This window comes from Calidris pugnax, unplaced genomic scaffold (assembly GCF_001431845.1).
Source record: "Calidris pugnax isolate Ruff unplaced genomic scaffold, ASM143184v1 scaffold219, whole genome shotgun sequence".
NCBI lineage: Eukaryota > Metazoa > Chordata > Aves > Charadriiformes > Scolopacidae > Calidris > Calidris pugnax.
Window position 1 is genome coordinate 2580665 of NW_015094507.1, and position 22765 is coordinate 2603429.

General features: G+C 47.1%; 1 protein-coding gene across 1 annotated transcript in view; it reads right to left on the reverse strand.

The window, feature by feature from the left end:
* The window catches only part of EHBP1 (EH domain binding protein 1), a 237690-nt gene that overhangs the window by 113059 nt on the left and 101866 nt on the right, over positions 1–22765 (reverse strand). Inside the window, exons 8-11 of the mRNA XM_014964420.1 lie at positions 22256–22360; positions 21447–21569; positions 10671–10923; positions 5042–5228 (exon numbers count right to left, since the gene is read on the reverse strand). Of these exons, the coding sequence (XP_014819906.1) occupies positions 5042–5228; positions 10671–10923; positions 21447–21569; positions 22256–22360 (668 nt within the window). The remainder of the gene's footprint in view (positions 1–5041; positions 5229–10670; positions 10924–21446; positions 21570–22255; positions 22361–22765) is intronic.

Here is a 22765-nt window from a genome sequence, read left to right on the forward strand (position 1 = left end):
AATCTCTGAACAAAGGAACTAGGAGGGGTTTGATTTTTGTGGTGTCAGGAGTAATAGGGGTAATTAATTGTGGATATGATTCCAGGAAAATCTAGAAATAGCATTCAGCTGTTAGAAGACCATACAAGTCCCTTAAAAGAAGGCCTTTTGCAATTCACTTAGATGCATTAGATTAAATCTACTCTCAAATGGCACGATTATTTTATTCTTCACTTTCATTACAGCAGCCACTGCTGTTATAAATTAAAAAAACATACCCACACACACACAAAAACTCATGTGTGGGCAGTCAGGTGTCCCTCAGGCAAGAAACAGCTTCCACCACTGCTTGAGTAATGGTGAAGGGCTGGATTCAGGCTGTGGTGTTTCAACAGCAATTGCTCTTCTGTGGAAGTGTTTCTCTGCCCTGGATGCCAACGCTGGAAGGCTCTTTGCAGCTCAACACCAAACCAAGCAATTTTGGTGTCCAGCCATACCCTAGGGATTTGATCTTTGGGTGTGTACTTAGGAAAATATCAACCTTTCTCGCCCTACTTTTAAATTGGCATTTAAACACTTAGGAACCTGGCTACTGTTTTCAGCATCTAAATGTTTGAGGTTTTTTTTGTTTTTTTTTTTTTTAACAGGGTAACATCATTTCAAGTGTTTGGAAACTGTATCTCGAGTAGGAATCTGTCCTGTGTTAAATAATCTTTCAGGAGCAATTTCCACCTCATAGCCTCGCCAGCACATAGATGTTAATAACAGCATTTGTATTTTTCGCGTTCAGCAACATTAGCACGTGAAGGAAAAATGACCCCCAAAGAGTCTGTCAAAGATTTGCAGAAGCATTTCACTGAATTTCACTGAATTTCACTGAATTTCTAGAGTTGGAAGGGACCATAGAGATCATCTAGTCCAACTCCCCTGCTGAAGCAGGATTGCCCAGAGCTAGAGCATGTTACTCAGGACTGCATCCAGGCGGGTTTTGAAAATCTCCAAGGAAGGGGACTCCACAACCTCCCTGGGCAGCCTGTTCCAGGGCTCTGTCACCCTCACCGTGAAGAAGTTTCTCCTCATATTTGAGTGGAACCTCTTATGTTCCAACTTGTGCCCGTTGCCCCTCGTCCTCTCACTGGGAACCACTGAAAAGAGTCTGGCTCCCTCCTCCTTCAACCCTCCCTTGAGATACTTGTAGGCGTTGATAAGGTCTCCCCTCAGCCTTCTCTTCTCCAGACTAAAGAGTCCCAGCTCTCTCAGTCTCTCCTCATAAGGGAGATGCTCCAATCCTTGAATCATCTTTGTAGCCCTACGCTGGACTCTTTCCAGTAGTTCCCTGTCCCTCTTGAACTGGGGAGCCCAGAACTGGACACAGTACTCCAGTTGTGGCCTCACCAGTGCAGAGTAGAGGGGGAGAATGACTTCCCTTGACCTGCTGGTTACACTCTTCCCTATACAACCCAAGATACCATTGGCCTTCCTGGCCGCAAGAGCACACTGTTTACTCATTGTCATTTTACTGTCCACCAGGACCCCTAGATCTTTCTCTTCAGTAGTTGCCTCTAGCGGGTCCACCCCTAACCTGTATTGGTGCCTGACATTCTTCTTCCCCAGGTGCAGGACCCTACACTTTTCCCTGTTGAACCTCATGAGGTTCTTCTTTGCCCAGCCCTCCAGCCTGTCCAAGTCTCGCTGGATGGCAGCACAGCCCTCCGGGGTGTCAGCCACTCCTCCCAGTTTGGTATCATCAGCAAACTTGCTGAGGATACACTCTGTCCCCTCGTCCAGGTCACTGATGAATATATTAAACAGCACGGGTCCAAGTATTGACCCCTGGGGGACTCCACTGGTTACAGGCTTCCAACTTGAACCTGCTCCATTAATAATTACCCTTTGGGTCCTGTCGCGCAGCCAGTTCTCAATCCACCTCACTGTCCCCTCATGCAGCCCATACTGCCTCAGTTTCCCAATGAGGATGTTATGGGAGACAGTGTCAAAAGCCTTGCTGAAGTCAAGGTAGATGACATTGTGAGTCTTTTTCCTTAAACTTTAAGGTTCTAATATTAATGCTGCCTTTGTGTATTCTAAGGATGAGCATTTCTGCTCTGCAACCGCTTCTCATGAAGACAACCCAGGGAGGGAACTGAACATGTTGGGACACTTCAGTTCTGGTCAGAGCTGTAGCAGAGGCTTTCCCTGCACAGCAAACCTGGACAAAACATGGAATAAGATACGTTATTTAACCTCCCTTTACCTAAGTTTACCCCCACGGGACTACTCCCCCTGCACGAGGGCGTGTGCTGAGTTCATGTTTGTTTAGTGCCTATACCATTTGATGGAGGGTTTTTTTTCAGAGTTGCTAAACATTGTCACTTATTATTGAGTAATAAACAAACAACTTATTTGTGCCAACAGCCCAAGTCCTACCTGGGCACTATTTTGTGCTACGGCGTGAGGAAATTGTTTGATTTTCTTTTCTTTTCTTTTAAATGCCAGTACTTTTCCGAATTTCAAAAAGCCTTCCAAGTAAAATGCTTTTGATCTCACGTTATTAGATCACCTCGGAGGAAAACAATTCAAGCACAGAAAAAAAAAAATAAATCCATGCTCACGGAAAGCTTTCTGCATTGCAAGTGACCCTACCATATTTTAACACACCCAGCCAGGGAAACTTTCCACTCCAGCTGTAAACAGGGCTTTGCTTTCTCATCCTCAGCACAGGAAGGACATGGAGCTGTTGGAACAAGGTCCAGAAGATTCTGGGTGGGCTGGATCCCCTCGGCTGGAAGAGGGGGCTGAGAGAGTTGGGGGGGTTCAGCCTGGAGAAGAGAAGGCTCCGGGGAGATCTTGGAGCCCCTTCCAGTCCCTCAAGGGGCTCCAGGAGAGATGGGGAGGGACTCTGGATCAGGGAGGGGAGCCACGGGACAGGGGATAATGGTTTTAAATTGAAAGATGGAGCTGAGATGTGGGGAAGAACTTGTGTGCTGTGAGGGTGGTGAGAGCCTGGCCCAGGTTGCCCTGAGAAGCTGTGGCTGCCCCATCCCTGGAGGGGTTCAAGGCCAGGTTGGATGGGGCTTGGAGCAACCTGGTCTGGTGGGAGGTGTCCCTGCCCAGGGCAGGGGGTTGGAACTGGATGGTCTTTAAGTTCCCTTCCAACCCAAACCATTTTATGATTCTATATGATAAACCAAGACACCACGTCTGCTGTGGAGCCTTCCCTAATGGTCTTGTGTCCTCCAGAATCTTGTAAAAAAACCCCAACAAGCCAACTAATTAAAGCTTTCTGGACCACAGAAGGTCAGCACAGAGCTCCATTTTCCTTCCTTCGATATTCATGAGGGTGAATGAACATCCAAGTTCCAGCACAGGGACCGTTGCTGCTCTGGGCTGTGGCTCAGCAGCGGGGGCAGAGAGGTGGGGGGGCAGGACCACAATATTTGGGAGCTAACACTCTGCGTAAGACCAGGGTCCACCCCACTGTCTCCGTACCAGCACGGTCTCCTCACAGCCATTTCACATCCTGCACCTTTTCTTAATCAATCCCAGCTTTCAGACAGTCTAAACCTTGGTCTGGGGCAGACAGAACCAAGGGCAGCCAAACTCAGCAGTAACACATCACTTGAGCACACCGATAAAGCAGAGAGATGTATTTCCTTGGATGCAGACCTGTAAAAAACCCTCTCCAACAATGAGCAACGGGGGCACAACCTCCATCAAGGGAGCTGATAAAATCTCCTCCGCGGACATCGCCTCATCGCCAGAATGCTTTACTTTGGCCCCTTGGCTTTGACACAAGGGCCAGACCCCACCAGAAATCAAATAACGTGCAATATTTTTTTCAGATGGAAACTCATGATTCTATGATTCTGTGAGTTTTTCAGACGGAAACTTCAGGATCAAACCCCAGCTCAGTGCAGCATCAAAGTGTGACGCTCTGATTTAATATTTCCCTGGTTGGGGTTTTGCATAGAAAGAGTAACCTGCGAATTGTGCTCGTGGCCTTACCATGTTGTTTTGTTTCTCCACGGTGCAGACACGGGTTAGATTTCGGGTCTCATACTCTTTACCCTGAGCGGTAAAATGACAGCAAGATCAGAGCCCGGGGGGGACAAGGACAGGCCAGCAATCTGGCTGAGTAATTAAGCAACCAAATGATAGATATGACAAGTAGTTTCATCCAATTCTTAAATCAAAGTACAGCAGCTCCAATACAAGGCAAACCAGACAATAACAAGCTGGGAGAGGTGTGCTGGAAGTGCCTTCTGTCCTCCTCTCCCTGCCCTTTACAACAAGCAGTCAGCCAGTACCACATCCATTTTTAAGAGGAGCCCATTAACACACACCAGTAAATGCTGGTTTTGTTCAAAAAAAGCACGAGCGGTGCCCACGGCGGAACCACCGGAGCTGAAATTCACACACAGAGAAATGAGCTGCTGGAGCTGTGACATCCTATGGCACCCATCACCCTCTTCCACAGAAATTAACGCCTATTTTCCCTCACCAAACACAGATGTAAGTGCATACATAAGCTCAGTCTGGATGTTCCTAACACACAGTTAATCTGATTTAAAGTAGACTGTCTTTTTTTTTTTTAAATTACTTCGACATACCTAAGGAATTGGACATCTATAATTCCCAATAAAAATAAACAGTCCCCAGTACTAAGCTCTTAAAACCCAGCTTTATGACAGAAATGAGGAGACAGACTCTTCAACAGGGGCAAGGCTTAGCGGCACCACAATAGATCAAGACAGAGCATTGTTCAACGTGATTTTCTTCCTTCTCCACGGCACCTCCAGCTGTCCTGTAACATTTGTTACTCGACGGCTCTTTTCTTTGAAACAGCAGTCGCTGGTACCATTGTCATTAAATCCTCCAAGAAAAAACACCAGCTCCCACTGCCGCTCTCTCCCTGTGAAGCAGGGACTCAACAGAGACGAGCCGACACTTATTAAGTACAAGCAAAGCTTTCAAGATGGCCCGCAGAAATAAACAGGATGTCTCCCAGACACATAAAGGTACTGCCAATAACAAAGCCAAAATTTGGGTGTGGAAAACCTACCTTAGGAGAAGAAGAAAGCTCCCTCGACGCGGGAAGGGCCACCGTGTTCTCGCTCACGCCCGTCTCCGGCTTCGGCAAGAGGTTTGGTGGTTCGGGAGCCTTCCTTTTCATCTTCTTTTCTGGTTCTTGCAGCGGAGCAACTTTAATTAAAGCAGGGCTGGATTTTGGTTCATAAAATGGATTTGATCTAATTAAAAGAAGGGAAACATATTTCTTTGCTATCGCCGTGGAATTCAAACGGAAAACAAGACCTGTTCTGAGAAGTCAATGACTGAAATGCTTTTATTACCCCACATAAGAATATATTTGCCTTTTAGATAATACTTTTTTGTACCATTGAAAGAGTGAACAGTTAAAACAGCATTTCTAGAAATTTTATGAAGTCCTGTAAATAACAGAAATGTTATCAATTGCATAAAGCTAACTCTTCAGTTATCCTCAGCTGTATACCCAAGAGTGACCCCAGCCATTTGTACCCTGCTGAGGATACTTACCGGAATCTTCTTTCCACTGAATTATTTTATTCATAATCTTTGCTTTTTCACAGTTTGCTGTCCAAAACTGGATGCTTAATTACAGAACTGATACGTTAATTAGTTCCTTTCGAGTCCATACTTCCTTGGCAAGATAGAGTTATCACGTATCTCAAACTACGTTTACGGAAGGAAGTCACTGCAACTCCCAAAGCTCCCTCTGCATCCAACTAACCATGACAAATAACCTCAGTCCATGACAAATAACCTCCGACGAGAGCCCACCTTGCTAGATCCATTCCCAAACTGCCCCTCTGGAGAAGAGTCAGGAGCTAGTGGACACCCTTTTCAAAGAACTACAACAGCCAACTTTGGGCACAAGTGGAAACCCAACTATTCATCCAAGTTTCTTTTCACCCCACACCCAATTCCTCTCAGTTTTGTGTCCTTTTATTAGGAAAATATGTCTTTCAGTCTTGGGGACTGATTTTAGGATATATTTTAATGTCTTTACGGCCATCTGCTTTTCACTGAGAAAAAGCAAGCAATCAACAGTCCCGCTGCAGAACAGAAGTCTACTTCTAAAAGGCACATAAGAGAAGCCCGAGCTTAAAAACTCCAGATCATGCTGAAAACCCTCCACTGCTCGTTACAGAGGAAGAGATCTAAATCCAGATACCAAAGGGAAAGGGAAGACTAACAATAAAATAACTCATCTGTTGGCTGAAGGCAACTTTCGGGTGTTCCCGCTTTGCTGCCCATCAAGATGAAGCCACCAGTGAAGCCACCAGGCTGAAGGCAACACCAAAACACCCAGTTAAATGGAGAGGGATGGGTGTTTTCCACAGGAGGCAGTGGAGAAAGAAGGAGGGACAGGCTGGAGTGGAGAAGGCATCGAGCTGTCAGGAGCTCTGGTTTAGCCCCCAGCTCAGCTCCTCTGTCTTCAGACACCGGGAAGTTCAAAGGGAGGTGAAAATGAAGATAAAGGCTGAAGAACAACGAGTTCTACGGGAGAGCACAAGGTTTTCTTCAGTTGAATGAGTAGGTGGGCTGGACAGCCAACAGGCATGGCACGGTTAGCAGAGAAGCCATTTACTACCCTGCACCTGGAATCAGAAAAGTCGGCCCCTAAGGTGTGGAAAGGAATTCGGTGTGAGAAAAAAAAAAAGATACATCAATGAGAGTAAAAAAGTTTGGAAGAACAATCTTTTGAATTTTTATGCTGCAGGACTTTCTGTGCATACTCTTGAAGAACTGTCCCCTGCTGCAGGCACCAGGAGAAGGGCTAAAGGAGCCAAGCGACTGCCTTTTCTCCCTAGAGTCATAGAGTCATAGAGTTGTCCAGGCCAGGAGGGACCTCCAAAGGTCATCTAGTCCGACCTCCCCGCAGTCAGCAGGGACACCCCCAACTAGACCAGGTTGCCCAGGGCCTCGTCGAGCCTCTCCTTGAATATCTCCAGGTATGGGGCCTCAACCACCTCCCTGGGCAACCTGTTTCAGTGCTCCACCACCCTCACAGTGAAGAACCCTCTCCTAATCTCCAGTCTAAATCTGCTCCCCTCCAGCTTAAAGCCACTGAAGAACTTGCCTGAAAAGAGAAGAACCCTAGAGAAGAACTTGCCTGAAAGCTGGGCTCAACCCTCAACTTGGGTCATAGCACAGAGAACACACACACTATTTCCCACCTTCCCCTCTCCACTGCTTTTAATTAGTCTTAGAAACGTTCAGAAAGATTTTTGAAAAATTAATCTTAATGCAGAAATAACAACAACCCTGGTTCTTGTCCAGAGAGGCTACAAATTTGGAAGAGTCTGGAAGCAGAGTGTGGGCCAACATCTCCTCCCTGGCCCTACTGGGAAAAGTCTGGCCCAAAAAACCCTCAGCTGAAAAATATTAAACCACTTTTCCCTGAGGTTGGCTCCCACACTTTTTGCTTCGGTGAAGTTATTTAATTGACCACACAATCCCGTTTGCTTAAAGAGACTTTGGACTGTCCACCATAAAATTAAAGAAAACCCCACACCTGACAAACCACCTGGCATTGAGGTGCCACTGGCAGCGTGGTGGCTTGTGGCTTCCTGTGCAAGAGGCAGCTTCGAGAGATGGCAACTCCATCCTCTTTCCAATTAGCCAGCATTATTCTCAGCCATGCAACGATTAACGAGATAAGAGGCCACAGAGCCAAATAATACCCAAAGCAAGTTTTATTCTGACCGGTTGACAAATTACTTGGATCGGTGTTACTGGTTAACTGGGAAAAAAAAAATCAACATTTTATTGAGGAGGAAACCCAAAGGTGTCAGTGTGGTAGGGTTAAAGGATCAGGCAATATTCCCAACCAGAAGCACTAGGGCTGAAAGCATTATACTTTAAGTAGCTGTGAGCTAAGCTATTTTCAAATAATTAAAGCTTAGCAAGGCAGGCTGTCTTTTATTAATAACTAGCCACCTCCCATTCTGATGTTAATGTATCAAATTCCAAAAGGCAAAAGCAGAATTTTACACTAAACATTCAAATGCCCCAGACTAACCCAAAGAAAACGTGTTCCTCATCTCTGGCTGGGGCTGAGAAATGGACCAGAGGACTCTGAGGATGCAGTTTTAGAGCAGAATATGAGCGTTGGGTCATCTAAATCCCTCTGCACCACTCAGCACCTCCTCGTGCTGCTCACGACCAGGCTTTGCTCAGGTGTGTTGTGAAATCTCATCTTCACAAGCATTAGCGAAATGTGTCTCAATGAAGGCGATCAATCAAGGTGAGTCCTTCAGGGAGGTGAAATGAGGGTAAGGACCTTTTCCAAGATTACACCAGAGTCAGAGTTCAGCTCTCGGGGCACTTTGGGCAAGCTCCCGAGTCCTGAATGAGAATCTGGGCTCTGCCAGAGCCGAGTGGGACAAGGCTCCTGGTGCCAACCCAGGTCTCCATGCTCCCACCACCAAGACAGCAAATGTCTTTCAGGAGCCTTCCTGTTTCTCACGCCTTCCATCAGGCTCAAAGGCACTCCTGGGGAAAGCACCGGACCAGCGGCGGCAGCCCAAAATTATCAAAAACTACCCAAACCAAACCAAACTAAACCCCGAGGTGTTAGAAGAGAGGTTGAAAGTAATGCGCAAAGTTTTCTAACGCCGTGATAGGACTCGGTCGTTCGGCCTCGTCTCAGGCCAACTCAACACATCTTAAAATAGACACACAGCAGAAGAACCAACAGGGTCCAGAGACGTGCGGTGAAAATGATTAGAGAGATGAAGAGACTTCTGTATGAAGAGAGATGGATAAAGTTAGCACCGTTTGACTCAGGCAAGCGACACGTAACAGCGAACACGTGAGGGAGATACCCAACAACAGCAACTGCTGGTGGCAGATAAATCCAACACTGCTAATTGCTGTTTTGATAAGCCAGCAGAAGAGACCACGTATGGGACTGGAAAGGTAACTTATTTACAATCAGTAAAAGCAAACACATTTCTCATGAGATCTTGTTTTTTGTGGAACTCTCTGCCAGAAATTGACACTGAAGCCTAGACTTTAATAGGATTTGGAAGAAGATTAGCCACCTACGTGCATAATAAAAGCATCAATATTCACATTAGATAAGAAAAAATGCACATCTGCACATAAATCCTCTTGATTTAGGGCACACAAAAACTATCAACTGGCACTGTCTTTCCTCTGGTGCTCACCATATCATACCTCAGCAGAAACGTTCTACCGAAAAATTTGAAAATTAACTATACGAGGTAAGGTGTATTGGTGCCCATGGGCACGAGTATCACAAGTCCTGTGTTCTTAGGACTATTCCTATTCCTCCAGAGCATTTCAGTATCAAGATTCTAAGGTTCTCCTAGTCACACTTCTACCTAACACACTACCCAAGGTCTCCGCGTCCTTTCCAATGACATGGTGCTCCCGTGACCCAGGAGGAGAACGTGAAGAGGAAGCTCCTTGTGGGATCAGGACATAAAAAACGTACGTAGAAGAAGTAAAAATCTATTTTACAGTGTTTTCTGAGTCCTCATCCTTCCACCTTTCCGTGGGATGACACTTTTTTAATGAAAACACAGATCAGATCACCACACTGTGCTCCTAACACAGAGGCAGTGCCCTGATGAACGGAGCTGGCAGAGACATCATTCCCCCAACGCCCCTTTTTCTTTCTCTTCCCCTCCCCTCCCTGCCCCCGAACAAACAACAACAACAAATCCATGGCCACAGAGCTTTAAAAGGGAAAAAACCCTGCAGGGTTCTCTATACATTTCTATTAGAGTCCATGGGAATCCCTGAATTTCCTAGAACACAGCTAGGAACAGAGAAACACAAAGATGATGATACGACGCCTGCATTAGTACTAAATATGAAAGCAATGCAAATGTCATGCCATGATAAATCTCATTAAATAATGTCAAGCTAAACGTTAATTACAGCTGTTGTCTGCAAAATTGCTCGCATGTCATCACCACAAACCGCCTCGTGAGTGGTGTGGTTGGTGACTAACGACCACAAACAAGGAGTAAGGACATCCCTCCGAGCCTCCCAAGCGGCACAGCTACTGCCAAAAGCTCTGGCTCCTCGTTAGGTCCCTGTGGGAGAAGGCAGAGCAGTCGGCATGAGTTTATCCACCTTCTACACATGGTGACGACAAAAGAAACAACCCCAGAAAGCCCATAGGGTGTGAGCTTTCCCCTATAGAGATTCAGTTCCATGAGAGTCTCAAAAACACGCTACGTGGGCTGTGAAACTCTCTTCCTTCTTATGTACTGATAGAAAACACTGATAGAAAACAAGCTCTCCATCATCGTTAACAAAAATTATTATTTCATGTAGTAAACTAACGGAAAAAAAGGACGGGAAGGACCTGGCTCTGATGCTCCTTAAGTTTTGGCTCGTTGGTAATTGTAATACGACGCCCGTAATAAAGGGCACAAAATGCCAAAAAGGGATCCCCAGCCTCGTTCCCTATCGAGGAATTAGTGATCGGTGAGGCCAAGATTTGGGTTTCCTAAGGGCTGAGTGGCATGGCTCGGGGGGACGGCGTCTGCTGCCGCTCAGCTAAGGAGGTGATTAAGGATCCCCACGGCTGAACCCAAGACACCGCAAGGTTAAGCCAGGGCTCCCACTAATGCTCCCAAAGCTGCTGGAAGGTGAGGAATCATACTCACTCATCTAGCTCTTCCTCTTCGGGTTTGGAGGTATCCGCGTAGAGGTATTTGCTCATATCCACCGGTCTGAGGTTCTTCCTTTTTGCAGGTTGGGGAGGAGAATCTCGCACGGTCACGAAGGGTTCGGGCTCAGCGTCCGGCTCCTCGAAGGGGTTCAAGTACTCCGGGGGCTCATCATCCTTGAAGGGATTGTAACTGTCCGTGTGGAAACTTCCTTCTGGCTTTGAAGACGAAGCCATTCCAGTGTCCGGTTCTACCAAGAACAACAACAAAAAATTATCATTAAACAGATTTAACAGAGAAAAAACAAAATTTTAAAACATTCGATCAGGTCTTTCCATTTTGAAGGTTTATGAAAAGGCCTCCTTCCTGCCTCTCAATACAGAGATAAATTGCCACACTTTATTTATTTACAGTGTCAACCTTGTTTGTTCAAAAATAGGTCTTTCAAAAGGTCATTTCATCTACGCTATATTGAATAGGTTTCATTTTCTCACTTACTAAAGCTCTCTCCACCTAATTAGTTATTAGTTTCCTTATTTGTCATATAAATGGTATATTTAAAACATATTCCCAAGCTGTCAGACAATTTGTATCCTAACAAAATGTTCATAATTATTTATTGGAGTTTTTAATAAAGCAAAAAGATACCCTGCATTTTATAATAAAATTACTTTAACTGGATATTAAAAATGGTGATAGCAAGTAGGTGCCCTTTTCATGTCTTAAAATGACCGAACTAAGAATCAGTTATTAGGTATGATCAGTAATTGCATTTCAAAACACACGTATTTTCACCACTAACTGCTCCTGGTAACAATACACAGTAAAAAAAAAAATAAAATAAAATAAGAATTTAAATTAACCCCGGAGAGACAGATAATCAAATTACTCATCTATTATTTGGGCCGCACAAGGAAAAGTTATTAGCACCCTGAAGCTGCAGGAAGTTCTTTAGAGAGGGACAGACACCAGGGAAAGGACCTTACACAAAAGCGAGGGGCGGTTGGGTGTTGGGCAACACAAAGGGCTCTTACAAAGACCCTCAGCAACTTCAATCTGACTCTCCATCGAACACCATCAGAAGCTCCGCTCAACACCACCTTTGATCTGCCTTCAAAACCTCAGAACTTCACCACCGTGCTATTAAAACCCCATTTTCAATAACCACTCCCACGTTATTCTCGACGGAAAGTGTTTATTTCTCAGATGCTAACTAAGTTGAATAAAGCACACTTTTTTGGCTTCAAAAGAAAAACTGGAAGTTATTTGGTGGGAAGGCTCCCAAGAAGGAAAAGATGGAGTACCAAGTGTGTCATTCAAAGAAAAGAAATATGTTTGGGAAGACAAAATCGCTGGTCACACGACTGAAAAAGGGAAAGGACAGAGAAAGAAATAGCGCTGACATCACCTGGCCTTGGAGAGGTGACACACAAACATTGCTAATCCTGGTGGACTGCCACAAAATATAAGTGGACATGGACCTGTCCATGGGTCAGCAAAGGGCCATGGAGACGCTGGGAGGGCTGGAGCCCCTCTGCTGGGAGGGGGGACTGAGAGAGTTGGGGGTTCAGCCTGGAGAAGAGAAGGCTCCGGGGAGACCTTGGAGCCCCTTCCAGGCCCTCAAGGGGCTCCAGGAAAGCTTGGACTCAAAGTCAAAGACTCTTTATCTGGGAGGGGAGCCATAGGAGAAGGAGAAGGGGAAGGGTTTGACCCTGAAAGAGGGGAGATGGAGCTGAGATGTGGGGAAGAACTTGTTTGGTGTGAGGGTGGTGAGAGCCTGGCCCAGGTTGGCCCGAGAAGCTGTGGCTGTCCCATCCCTGGAGGGGTTCAAGGGCAGGTTGGAGGAGGCTTGGAGCAACCTGGGCTGGTGGGAGGTGTCCCTGCCCAGGGCAGGGGGTTGCATCTCCAGGGAGACCTTTAGTCCTTCTCAGAACGATTGAGACCTCCCATAGACCAGAAAGGTTTCGTTTTAGGAAGAACCTCACATTTCTACTGCTCTTCTCTTGGTTCTTCACATTTGAACTGCAAAGACTATGTCAGCGTATTGTCCTCTATACTATTTATAAGGGTCTGTTGCTGAAGTCATGGGTCATTTCTTGATGGTCAGAAAGTAGAAACCAAATGGGTTTCGCTGGAGTAACAGAAAAAAATAATCAAAATCTTTCTTAGGCCCAACGTGGACTCTGTGGAGATAAATCATCCATCTGAGATTGAGGGTGAGCTCAGCTGGATGAAACAAAATAAAACTTTGCCAGACAACACTGGAGGTTTTAACTGGTAGACACACAACTGCACCCAGTGCTTGTGAGCATGGCTTTCCCTGTGGTGATTATTCAGAAAATTACATTAAAAAAATTCCAAGTGAGGTTTGCAGTTTCTTATTCCTTCAGCAACCTGGTCCAAAGCAGCATTAAAGAAGTAAGTTACAGATAGAGTACACATCTATCTCTTAAGCATCTCATAAGCTCTTTTATTTAACTTCAGATTCAGAATACAGCTACCGCTGCTTCAAGTCAAAAACTGGAGTCAAAGAGAAGTTTGAGAAAAAAGTGTAAATCAGACACTGTGCTCAGATGGGATGAGGGGAAGGTCAAATGAGACCACAAGAAGCTATCATTATGCTTAACGGTCAGTCTTTACACTACCAAAAAGAATTAATTAACCAAATTAACCAAAACTCTCGTGACTAACAGTAAAAAAAAAACCAACCAAATCATTAGGGTTGCACTAATAGTCTTAGCTAAATCTTAAAAAAAGAGGTTCTGTTTCTGTTTAAACTGGTCAAGCCTCATCTGAACATCAGGAAACAACAGTTCAGCTGTGTCTCGGGAGATGGGCAGATGGGCAAAGTCCTGCTGGATAAATGAGGACGTGTGTCTGCAGGATGGCAGCTCTAGTGTACGTGTCTGCTCCCACCCCAGAGTGAATACAACATCCTTATCCATTAATGGGAGGGAATACACTCCTGGGTACCCATCCCAGGAGAAAGGGCAGTTGCTGGGCAGCGGGTGATGCACACCAAGCTCACACCCTGGTCAGTGTGTGGGATCTGTCTGTGAGGCCACATCCTGGTCAGAACTATGTCTCAGGGGAAGTCGTAATAAAATAATACCCAAGGTCTACGGTTTCACTGACAAGGGAAAATCATCCAAGGCAGAAATTCTAAAAAACACAAATAGGAACAACTCAAGCAAGAATCCCTTCCCAGTTTTATAGATTAAATGCAGCAGAGTAGAGCCCAGCGTTTGAAATGTATTTTCTTTCGTTTATTTTAAGATAAAACCGGACAAGAGGTTCTACATGGGCTTACTTTAGCGTCCAGCGCAGGTGGTCATGGCAAGCAGAAGTTTCCCCCTGCTTGCCCTGAGATGTCCTCAGGGAGGGTCTCTGGGGCCGAGCCAGACCCCGCTGCAGCCAAAGCTTCCAGGGACGTGGCCAAAGTGCCGATGTCTCCAACCAGGGGAGCCAAATCCCACCATTATTGCACAGAGACGCACCGCCCGAAGCTCACGGGAGCCAGGACAACGCTCAGATGTTCCCCACACGTTGAGTGATTTGATGAACTAGACTCTTGAACCAATATTTTTTTTTTTTCTACTTTAAACTTTGCTCAAATCTTTTAAGTATTTTGTGAAGAGAGCGCACAACTCTGGATACCTGCGTCGTGTGATGGATCACTGCACCGGCACGAGAGTCTGCTGGCAAATATCATCCTATCTGAGCAAAGCCTGCTGAGAACTCACGAGCTGCATTCAAACAAATATTACTAGAAGGAACATCGGTAACATTTCCTGAAGTTAAAAAACATTCAGGGAAACCAGCTTTTAAAACTAGGCTGGAAGCTTTCCTTTCTAATTTGCTTTGAAATGTCTCCTGGAAACGTCAAGTTAAAAGCTTGTTTAAATCTGATAAGCTTTAAGGGGCGACGCAAATGGGTTTTCGCAATTCTCTCTCTTTCAACACTGGGGATGGGGTGCTGTAACTCTAACTGGGACACGACTCTTTCTCTCTTTCACTGGCTCAACAGTCACTCCAGATTTGGCCTTAGCCACGCAGCATCGCCCATCAGCACTCCCAGACCTCTGCCTGCAGGAACAAACTCCACAAAATCCTACACACAGGCTCCAATTAAAAGAGCTTCTCAAAGTATAGCTTTCAAGACACTTTTACAGGCAGGATTTTGCAGGGGCTCAACGAGAGCCCACTTAACGTGGCTGCTCCTTCTCTCTCCTCCAGGACATTGGGGTTTTTGCCTCCCTTGATCATAGAATCATAGAATCATTCAGGTTGGAAGAGACCCTTGGGATCATCGAGTCCAGCCATCAACCCTACTCTACAAAGTCCTCCCCTACAGCATATCCCTCAACACGACATCTGAACGTCCCTTAAACACATCCAGGGACGGTGCCCCACCCACCTCCCTGGGCAGCCTGTTCCAATGCCCAACCACTCTTTCTGTGAAAAATTCCTGCCTAATGGTCAGTCTAAACCTACCCTGTAGGAGCTTGAAGCCATTCCCTCTCATTCTGTCATTAATTACCTGTGAGAAGAGACCAGCACCAACCTCTCTACAGTGTCCTTTCAAGTCGTTGTAGAGATAGATGAGGTCTCCCCTCAGCCTCCTCTTCCTCAATCTAAACAGTCCCAGCTCCTTCAACCGCTCTTCATAAGATTTATTCTCCAGGCCCTTCACCAGCTTCGTTGCCCTCCTCTGCACCCGCTCCAGCACCTCAAGATCTCTTTTGTGTTGAGGTGCCCAAAACTGGACACAATACTCCAGGTGCTGAGTACAGGGGGACAATCACCTCCCTACTTCTGCTGGTCACGCTATTTCTAACACAAGCCAGGATGCTCTTGGCTTTCTTAGCCACCTGGGCACACTGCCCGATGTCCCCACCTGAAGCCAAACCCAACCGTGAGGTCTCCGAAACCCTTCAGGACTAGCTTCTAGGTCAAGTCTACCCCTTCTGCATAAGAAATGAAACGGCTGGGGTGGTGACTCAACCCCACCGCCCCTGGAGCTGCAGCCGCCGTTACCTTCTCTGTTACAAAGACACTAGTGTTTTCTCAAGAACCTAATGACGTCAGGAAGTGCATTTGGGATGGTGGGGGGAGGCTGAACACACAACAGCTTAAAAGGGGCTTATTTCTCCTCCTCAAGCCCATTTTACACTAAGGAACCAACAGAGATACTCCCCTGCTTCCTCCGGATCGTTAATCACAGCTGAAAGCACGGGGCTCCAGTCTCTACTTGAAGACTCATAGTTTGGCACTCCAAGGGTCAAACACCCAGTAATTTTGCATGGTTAAGTAATAAAGCCAGAGGGGTAGGAGTGACAAGAAGTATTACTCCAGCAGAAGCACCAGCTGCTCCTGTGCCAGATTCTGGAAGCATTACTTGCCCTGACTCCACTGGGAATGACTGCTGGCGATAGCAATCACCGCGGCGCTGCCTACCTGCCTTCCAGTTCCCAGAGGATCTCCAAAAAATCACCCTGCCCTTCAACCCACTTGCCTTTTGCAACGCCGACACGTTGTGACACACGCCTTGGGACCAAACACAAAAAAAACCCCACCGCCAAAACGTTCGGCGGTGCCACTTTCCCCTTGGCAAGGGATGAAAGGATGAGCCCCACGTGAAAGATATCCAGCCCCACCGTTCGTGGTGCCACCGGCGGGCACGTGGTCACGCCGGGCTGGGACCAGCCTAATGAAGGGCACCAAATAAAAATGTCACTTCCCAGCACTGCTAGAAAGCATCACCAACTGGCATCCCTAGCGACCAGCCACAATCTTCTACTGCTTTTATTAATACTCACACCAGCAAGGCATTGTGGTTCATTAAGAAGGGACAGAGTAGACTTTTTTCCCCTCTTCGTGAGCCCCGAGGTCCACATGGAGTGTGAAGACCCACATGGGTCAAGCAAACATGGCTTGAGATGAAAAGTGGGAGGCAGAAGGAGCAAATAGTTACCCTCCCCTCTCGGGAGTGTTGCAGGAAACTGGGCATACGCAACTTCCAAATTTGCATTCCCCACCTAATTAAAAAAACAAAACCCAACAACTATCTGGAGCGCTGAAAGTGCGCCGCAGTTTTCCATTTGGATTTGTTGCATACGTTGACTTCCACCAGTCAAATATTTTGCAAAAAAAAGAACTGACTTTGGCGTTCTGTTGTAACCTGACTACAAAGCAGCCCTCCTCTGATCGTCTGGCAGGGGAGGTTTAGATTAGATCTTAGGAAGATTTATTTAACTGAGAGGGTGGTCAGGCACTGGAAGGGCCTGCTCAGGGAGGTGGTGGAGTCACCATCCCTGGAGGGATTTAAGAAACGTGTAGACGTGGCACTTCAGGGCATGCTCTAGTGCCTGAGGTTGTGGGGTTTTGTCTGTCTGTGGGTGGGTGTGAGGTGTGTTTTGTTGGGTTCTTTTTTTTCCTTTTTTTTTCTTATTTTTGGTGGTTGGACTCAATCATCTCAAAGGTCCCTTCCAACCATGAACATTGTGTGATTCTGTCTGGATATTACCTGGCATAAAGCTGCAGAGATATATTGTTTCTACAGATCTGTTTCATTTCCCACATTCCTAACATCTGGTTGACCGACCCGATAGAGTGAGGATAAACCTCAGGTCAATGTGTCAACTGGGAGACAGAGCGAAAGGCTTCCTTCCCACAGCTGAAGAATTCTTTCAAGGCAGGTCATTCCTACCCACGTTCAACTCCACCGTGTTTCCACCAAGGACCTGCTGAGCCCCAGCAGCATCAGGAGCACACGTGGGTGCCGGGAGCGCTCACACCTTTAGTTTCTCCCCACCCCACATTCCCAGGGTGGGGTGATTATGGGATTAGGAAGACAGAGAGGGAAAGCAGGTGGTTGGAGAAGAGGCACGAGAAGTATCTGTCTAGGAAACAAGCACATACTGGGCAAGGAACCCTCCCTTCTCTCTGAGCGACTGCCGCTCCACGCGGATTCATTCCCGGGTGACTCCCAGCAAAGCGCACAGCTTCCTGGATGGACTGGAATATCCCTGGAAAATCTCCTGCCTCCCAGCATCTGATGGCCAAGTCCTAGGGGAAGGGGGGCTGCGGGTGGCTGCTCCGCACATCTCGGGGAAAACAAGTTAAAAATTCCGCAGGGAGACTCTGAACTTTCACAAAGTCTAAATTCAAGATTTCACCTCGTCCGGATAAAAAGATAAAGAGGACTAAGAGGCAGCAAACAGCAAAATACTTCATCCCCGCACGCATAAAAGGTTAATCTCTGGGTTTAAGCAGATCACAAGACAAGTGAAACAGGTAGCGTGACTCCTTAAGCCTGGAGGAAAAAGTCTGCCTTAAACTCCTGAACCTCTGTCATGCTCCCAAGCTCCTGGGGTGGCCACCGAAAAGGTCACATTCACTTAAGGATGCAAAAGCAAACAAGTGGGCACAGTCTCAAAGTGCTTCCTAAAAAGCAACGGCAGCAATAGAAGTTCCACTGAGGTCTCAAAGTAGAAGAAATGTCACAGAATCACAGAATCTTCATGGTTGGGAAGGACCTCTGGGATCACCGAGTCCAACCACACACACACACACACAAAAGACCCCCACATGATCCACCAGAGCATGCCCTGAAGTGCCACCTCTACACGTTTCTCCAATCCCTCCAGGGATGGTGACTCCACCACCTCCCTGGGCAGGCCGTGCCAGTGGTATGTCCTAAACCATGAGGGAATATACCTGTGAAACTAATGGGAACAAAGAGGGCAGCTTTCTGCTGTAGGGTACCAGGGCAAGAAGAGTTCCAACACTGTATAGCTTCAAAATGAAGAAATCTCCCCAAAAGCAGTAAGGCTTGGGTGCTCCCCACATAGAGACAATTAGCCACAGACATACACAGGGGATTCCTCCTGCTGCTGAAGACCAGAACTGTCCTACTTGATTGGTCTCAGCACCTTTTTTCCCCATTCCCTCAACCTTCTGTCAAGGAAGACAACTGGAGAAAAGGCACGTGTCAAGGCCAAGCAAGGGAGAAGGAACACAACCAGTGCCCATTACAGGGACAAGACAGCTCTGGAGTGGAGGAGCCAGTAGTTGTCAAAGGTGTCTGAGGTGACTGGAGGAATCCCTGTGCAGCCTCTAATCATAAAGTAGAAGCTTTAAGAAGGCCACACCAGATGTCCCACTCTTGGTCCCACAGCCTTAGAGGCCTCAGACCTTCCACTGGGTTCAGTGCTCTGTCTGTCCCATGAACCTGAGGCGAGCTCCTCCATCCCTCCCAAATGAAAAACACCTTATGACACACTAGAAGGAATCTAGTGACACCCTGTTTATCAAAATCACTGTCGTGTTGTTGTACGTTGACTGCTGCGTGACGGCAACAATGTGTGGGAGGAGTATTTGGCACACACACCCAACCCAACATCGCTGCCCACAGCTGTACAGGTGGGACTTCTCTGGGGACCCAACAGTCCCCATATTCTGTGGTCAGACGACCTGCTGCCTTCTGCCAGTGCAGGTTCTCTCTGGAAAGGAGAGAAAAGCTGGGATTTGGAAAAGAACAGTTTACATAAGATGGGACTTGTAGGGCTCTCTCCAGGGAGAAGGGTGCTCCTCTTCCTAGAGCAGAGAAGGAAGAAAGGACTAGAGGCTGAGTGTCTCGGAGCAAGTTGTGCATGGCCAACAAGATGGATGAGAGTAGGTGTCTTCTGTCCCTGGTTATGCTGCCTTCTTCCATGATCCTAAGGGAATTCACAGCCGAGGAACAGACTGGAAATGAAGCCCAAGACCCAGACGCCAGAATCTAATTCCTGTATATTGGTACCTACAAAGCTGAACCAATTCACTTCTGCAGCTCTGGAAACACCTGACAACTTTATAGGAGAGAGAAGGGGACGGGGTAATGGCTTTATGGCTTCAGTGGCCAAACACAGAAGATAGCGCAATGTCCCTGGTTGAGAAACACAAGCTGTGAGACTACACCACAGCCAAAGCATGACACGACTGAGATCTCCACCCACATTGGCCTCTGTGGACTCAGAAGGCAGAAAAGCCATGGTGTGAGTCCACATTCAGCTTGTCATGAGACAGAGAGTAGCCACAGGTGGAAACTGCAGCTCAGAAATACAATCTCATTAAGCCTGGCATTAGAAACCCCATGGCTGTACCCTGCTCGGTGTGGGTCCACCACCATTACAGAGGGGCTTGGGAAAAGGTGGCAAATGCTCCTTGGGGTTTCCCATGGGAAGAAAAATCTTGGAGAGAACAAGAACAGGCATGAGCAACTGCCATCATCTACTTGGACTTGAGCAAAGCATTTGACACTGTCCCGCCCAACATCCTGGTCTCTAAATTGGAGAGACATGGATTTGACGGATGGATCACTTGGTGGATAAGGAACTGGCTGGATGGCTGCACTCAAAGAGTTGCAGTCAACGGCTCAATGTCCAAGTGGTGAGCAGTGACAAGTGGGGTTCTTCAGGGATCATCTTTGACAGTGACATGGATATTGGGATTGAGTGCACCCTCAGCAAGTTTACTGATGACACCAAGCTGTGTGGGGTGGTCGACACGCTGGAGGGAAGGGATGCCATCCAGAGGGACCTGGACAGGCTGGAGAGGGGGGACCATGTGAACCTCATGAAGTTCAACCAGGCCAAGTGCAAGGTCCTGCACCTGGGTTGGGGCAATCCCAGGCACAAATCCAGGCTGGGCAGAGAGAATGGATGGAGAGCAGCCTGAGGAGAAGGTTGGGGGTGTGGGTGGATGAAAACCTCAACATGAGCATGCAATGTGTGCTGGCAGCGCAGAAAGCCAACCCCATCCTGGGCTGCATCCCCAGCAGCGTGGCCAGCAGGGCCAGGGGGGGATTCTGCCCCTCTGCTCCGCTCTGGGGAGACACCCCCCAGTGCTGCCTCCAGCTCTGGGGCCACCACCAGCAGAAGGACATGGAGCTGTTGGAGCGGGGCCAGAGGAGGCCCCGGAGATGCTGGGAGGGCTGGAGCCCCTCTGCTGGGAGGGGGGGCTGAGAGAGTTGGGGGGGTTCAGCCTGGAGAAGAGAAGGCTCTGGGGAGACCTTGGAGCCCCTTCCAGGCCCTCAAGGGGCTCCAGGAGAGATGGGGAGGGACTCTGGATCAGGGAGGGGAGCCCTAGGAGGAGGGGGAAGGGTTTGAAACTGAAAGAGGGGAGATGGAGCTGAGATGTGGGGAAGAACCTGTTTGGTGTGAGGGTGGTGAGAGCCTGGCCCAGGTTGCCCCGAGAAGCTGTGGCTGCCCCATCCCTGGAGGGGTTCAAGGGCAGGTTGGAGGAGGCTTGGAGCAACCTGGTCTGGTGGGAGGTGTCCCTGCCCAGGGCAGGGGGTGGCACTGGATGGTCTTCAGTTTCTCTTCCAACCCAAACCATTCTGTGATTCTGTGTCGGACTGGAAAGGGCATTAATACCTACCACGTGATGCAAGGCGTGATGCCAGAAAGCTTAACTAACGAAGCCATAAAAGCAAAATGCTCATTTATACCGCGAGGCGAGTACCAGTAACACATCCCATCACTCTAAAAGTCTCAGGTTCAGCTCTCAGCTGGGAGCCCTCAGTGGCAAATGCACACACAGATGTGACCCAAAGGATAAATCTATTTTCCAGTGGCAAGTGGATCACTGCTAGGGCTACCTCAGTACTGCATGCAATAATTGTCTTTAATCAAAACAATATTTTTCATTTGTAGTCCCTCAAAAAAAAAAATATCATTTTTCATTAAGCATTTGCAATTAATGATGAATTATGTAGTACAAATCCATTACCTTCTACATCAGGGTCTCCAAATGGATTTATTTCTGCTGTGTCAGGGTCACCAAAAGGGTTCGTGCTACTGTCGGCCAGGTCTTGCTCCTCTTCATCCAGAAAATTAAGCTTATTGATAAGCTCTAGAAACAAGGCGGAATATTGTTTTAATATATATATACAAAGTGTTCATCTCACATATTTCAAGCTGAGAAAAACCCCAACAGTCCCTCGAAACACTGCACCAGGGTATGGCCCGAACCGCACAACTAAGCTAACGCACTTCATGGTACACCAACAAAGGAGGGGAGAAAAAAAAAGGTGAAATGAATGAACCTTCTCTTTGCTGATCAGAACATCACGAAACAGAAATGACTACTAAGAACGCCTTCCATTCTCTTCGTTAAATACATGTTGCAGAACATCTAACGAGCTAAATGCAGCAATTTCTTTCTGCTCCTTCACACACGTGTTAACTATCGGCAGGAAATTTGGAGTTTTGGATGGAAGGTGCACGTGAAATCAGAGAGGGGAGATTTTGTCAAGTTAGAGAGGTCAAATATTATTGACTAATGTTTTAGGCTGGGGCTCTGGGGTTTATTTTTGTAATTTTTTTTTTTCTTTCTTGTTCGTGATCAGATGACAACGGAGCTCCAGAGGAGCCAGGCTCTTTCTCTATCGTGTTGCTACCTACAAATGACTGCGAGTCATGCTGGGTGGAGACAGAGAGATCAAACCCACAGCTGAACACAAGCAGGAGTCAAAAGGTAACAGGTGGCAGTAAATACAGACAATCAGAAACGGAAAGAAAGGTGGAAAGCTCATAGACCTTCAGAGGAACTGGCTGATTTAGCTGAAGGCATATTTGCTCGCTTTACGAAGTCATCTTGATCTTCATCTAAGCTGCTCAGAGCATTCAACTGGTTTACAATTTCTGCAAATAGAAGCCAGTCAAGACAAACGTAAGGCAGGGGCACGTAACGAAACAGGAGTGGACCCAACACTGTTATTATAAAGAGAGAGAGCCAGCGTAAAAGAGAAGACACTGAAGAGCTAATTAAAAGAGCACATTTCGAGCCAGTCCTTACAGTGAGGCACCTACAGCAAAGCATCCCTGGGCGGGCTTCAGTCATAATTCAACAAGAAACTCAGTTAACAGACAGAAACAAAGCCTTGCCAGTAATTAGTTTTACGAGGATGAGTATGCAAATCAGTTCAAAACTTAGACGGACTAGATAGAATTTGCAGGCTTTTCCTGCTCAGGAAGAAAACTTGTCTTTCAAACCATTGTCAATGACCACAACACAGCCCCAGAACAATTCACCCCCCCATCCTTAAG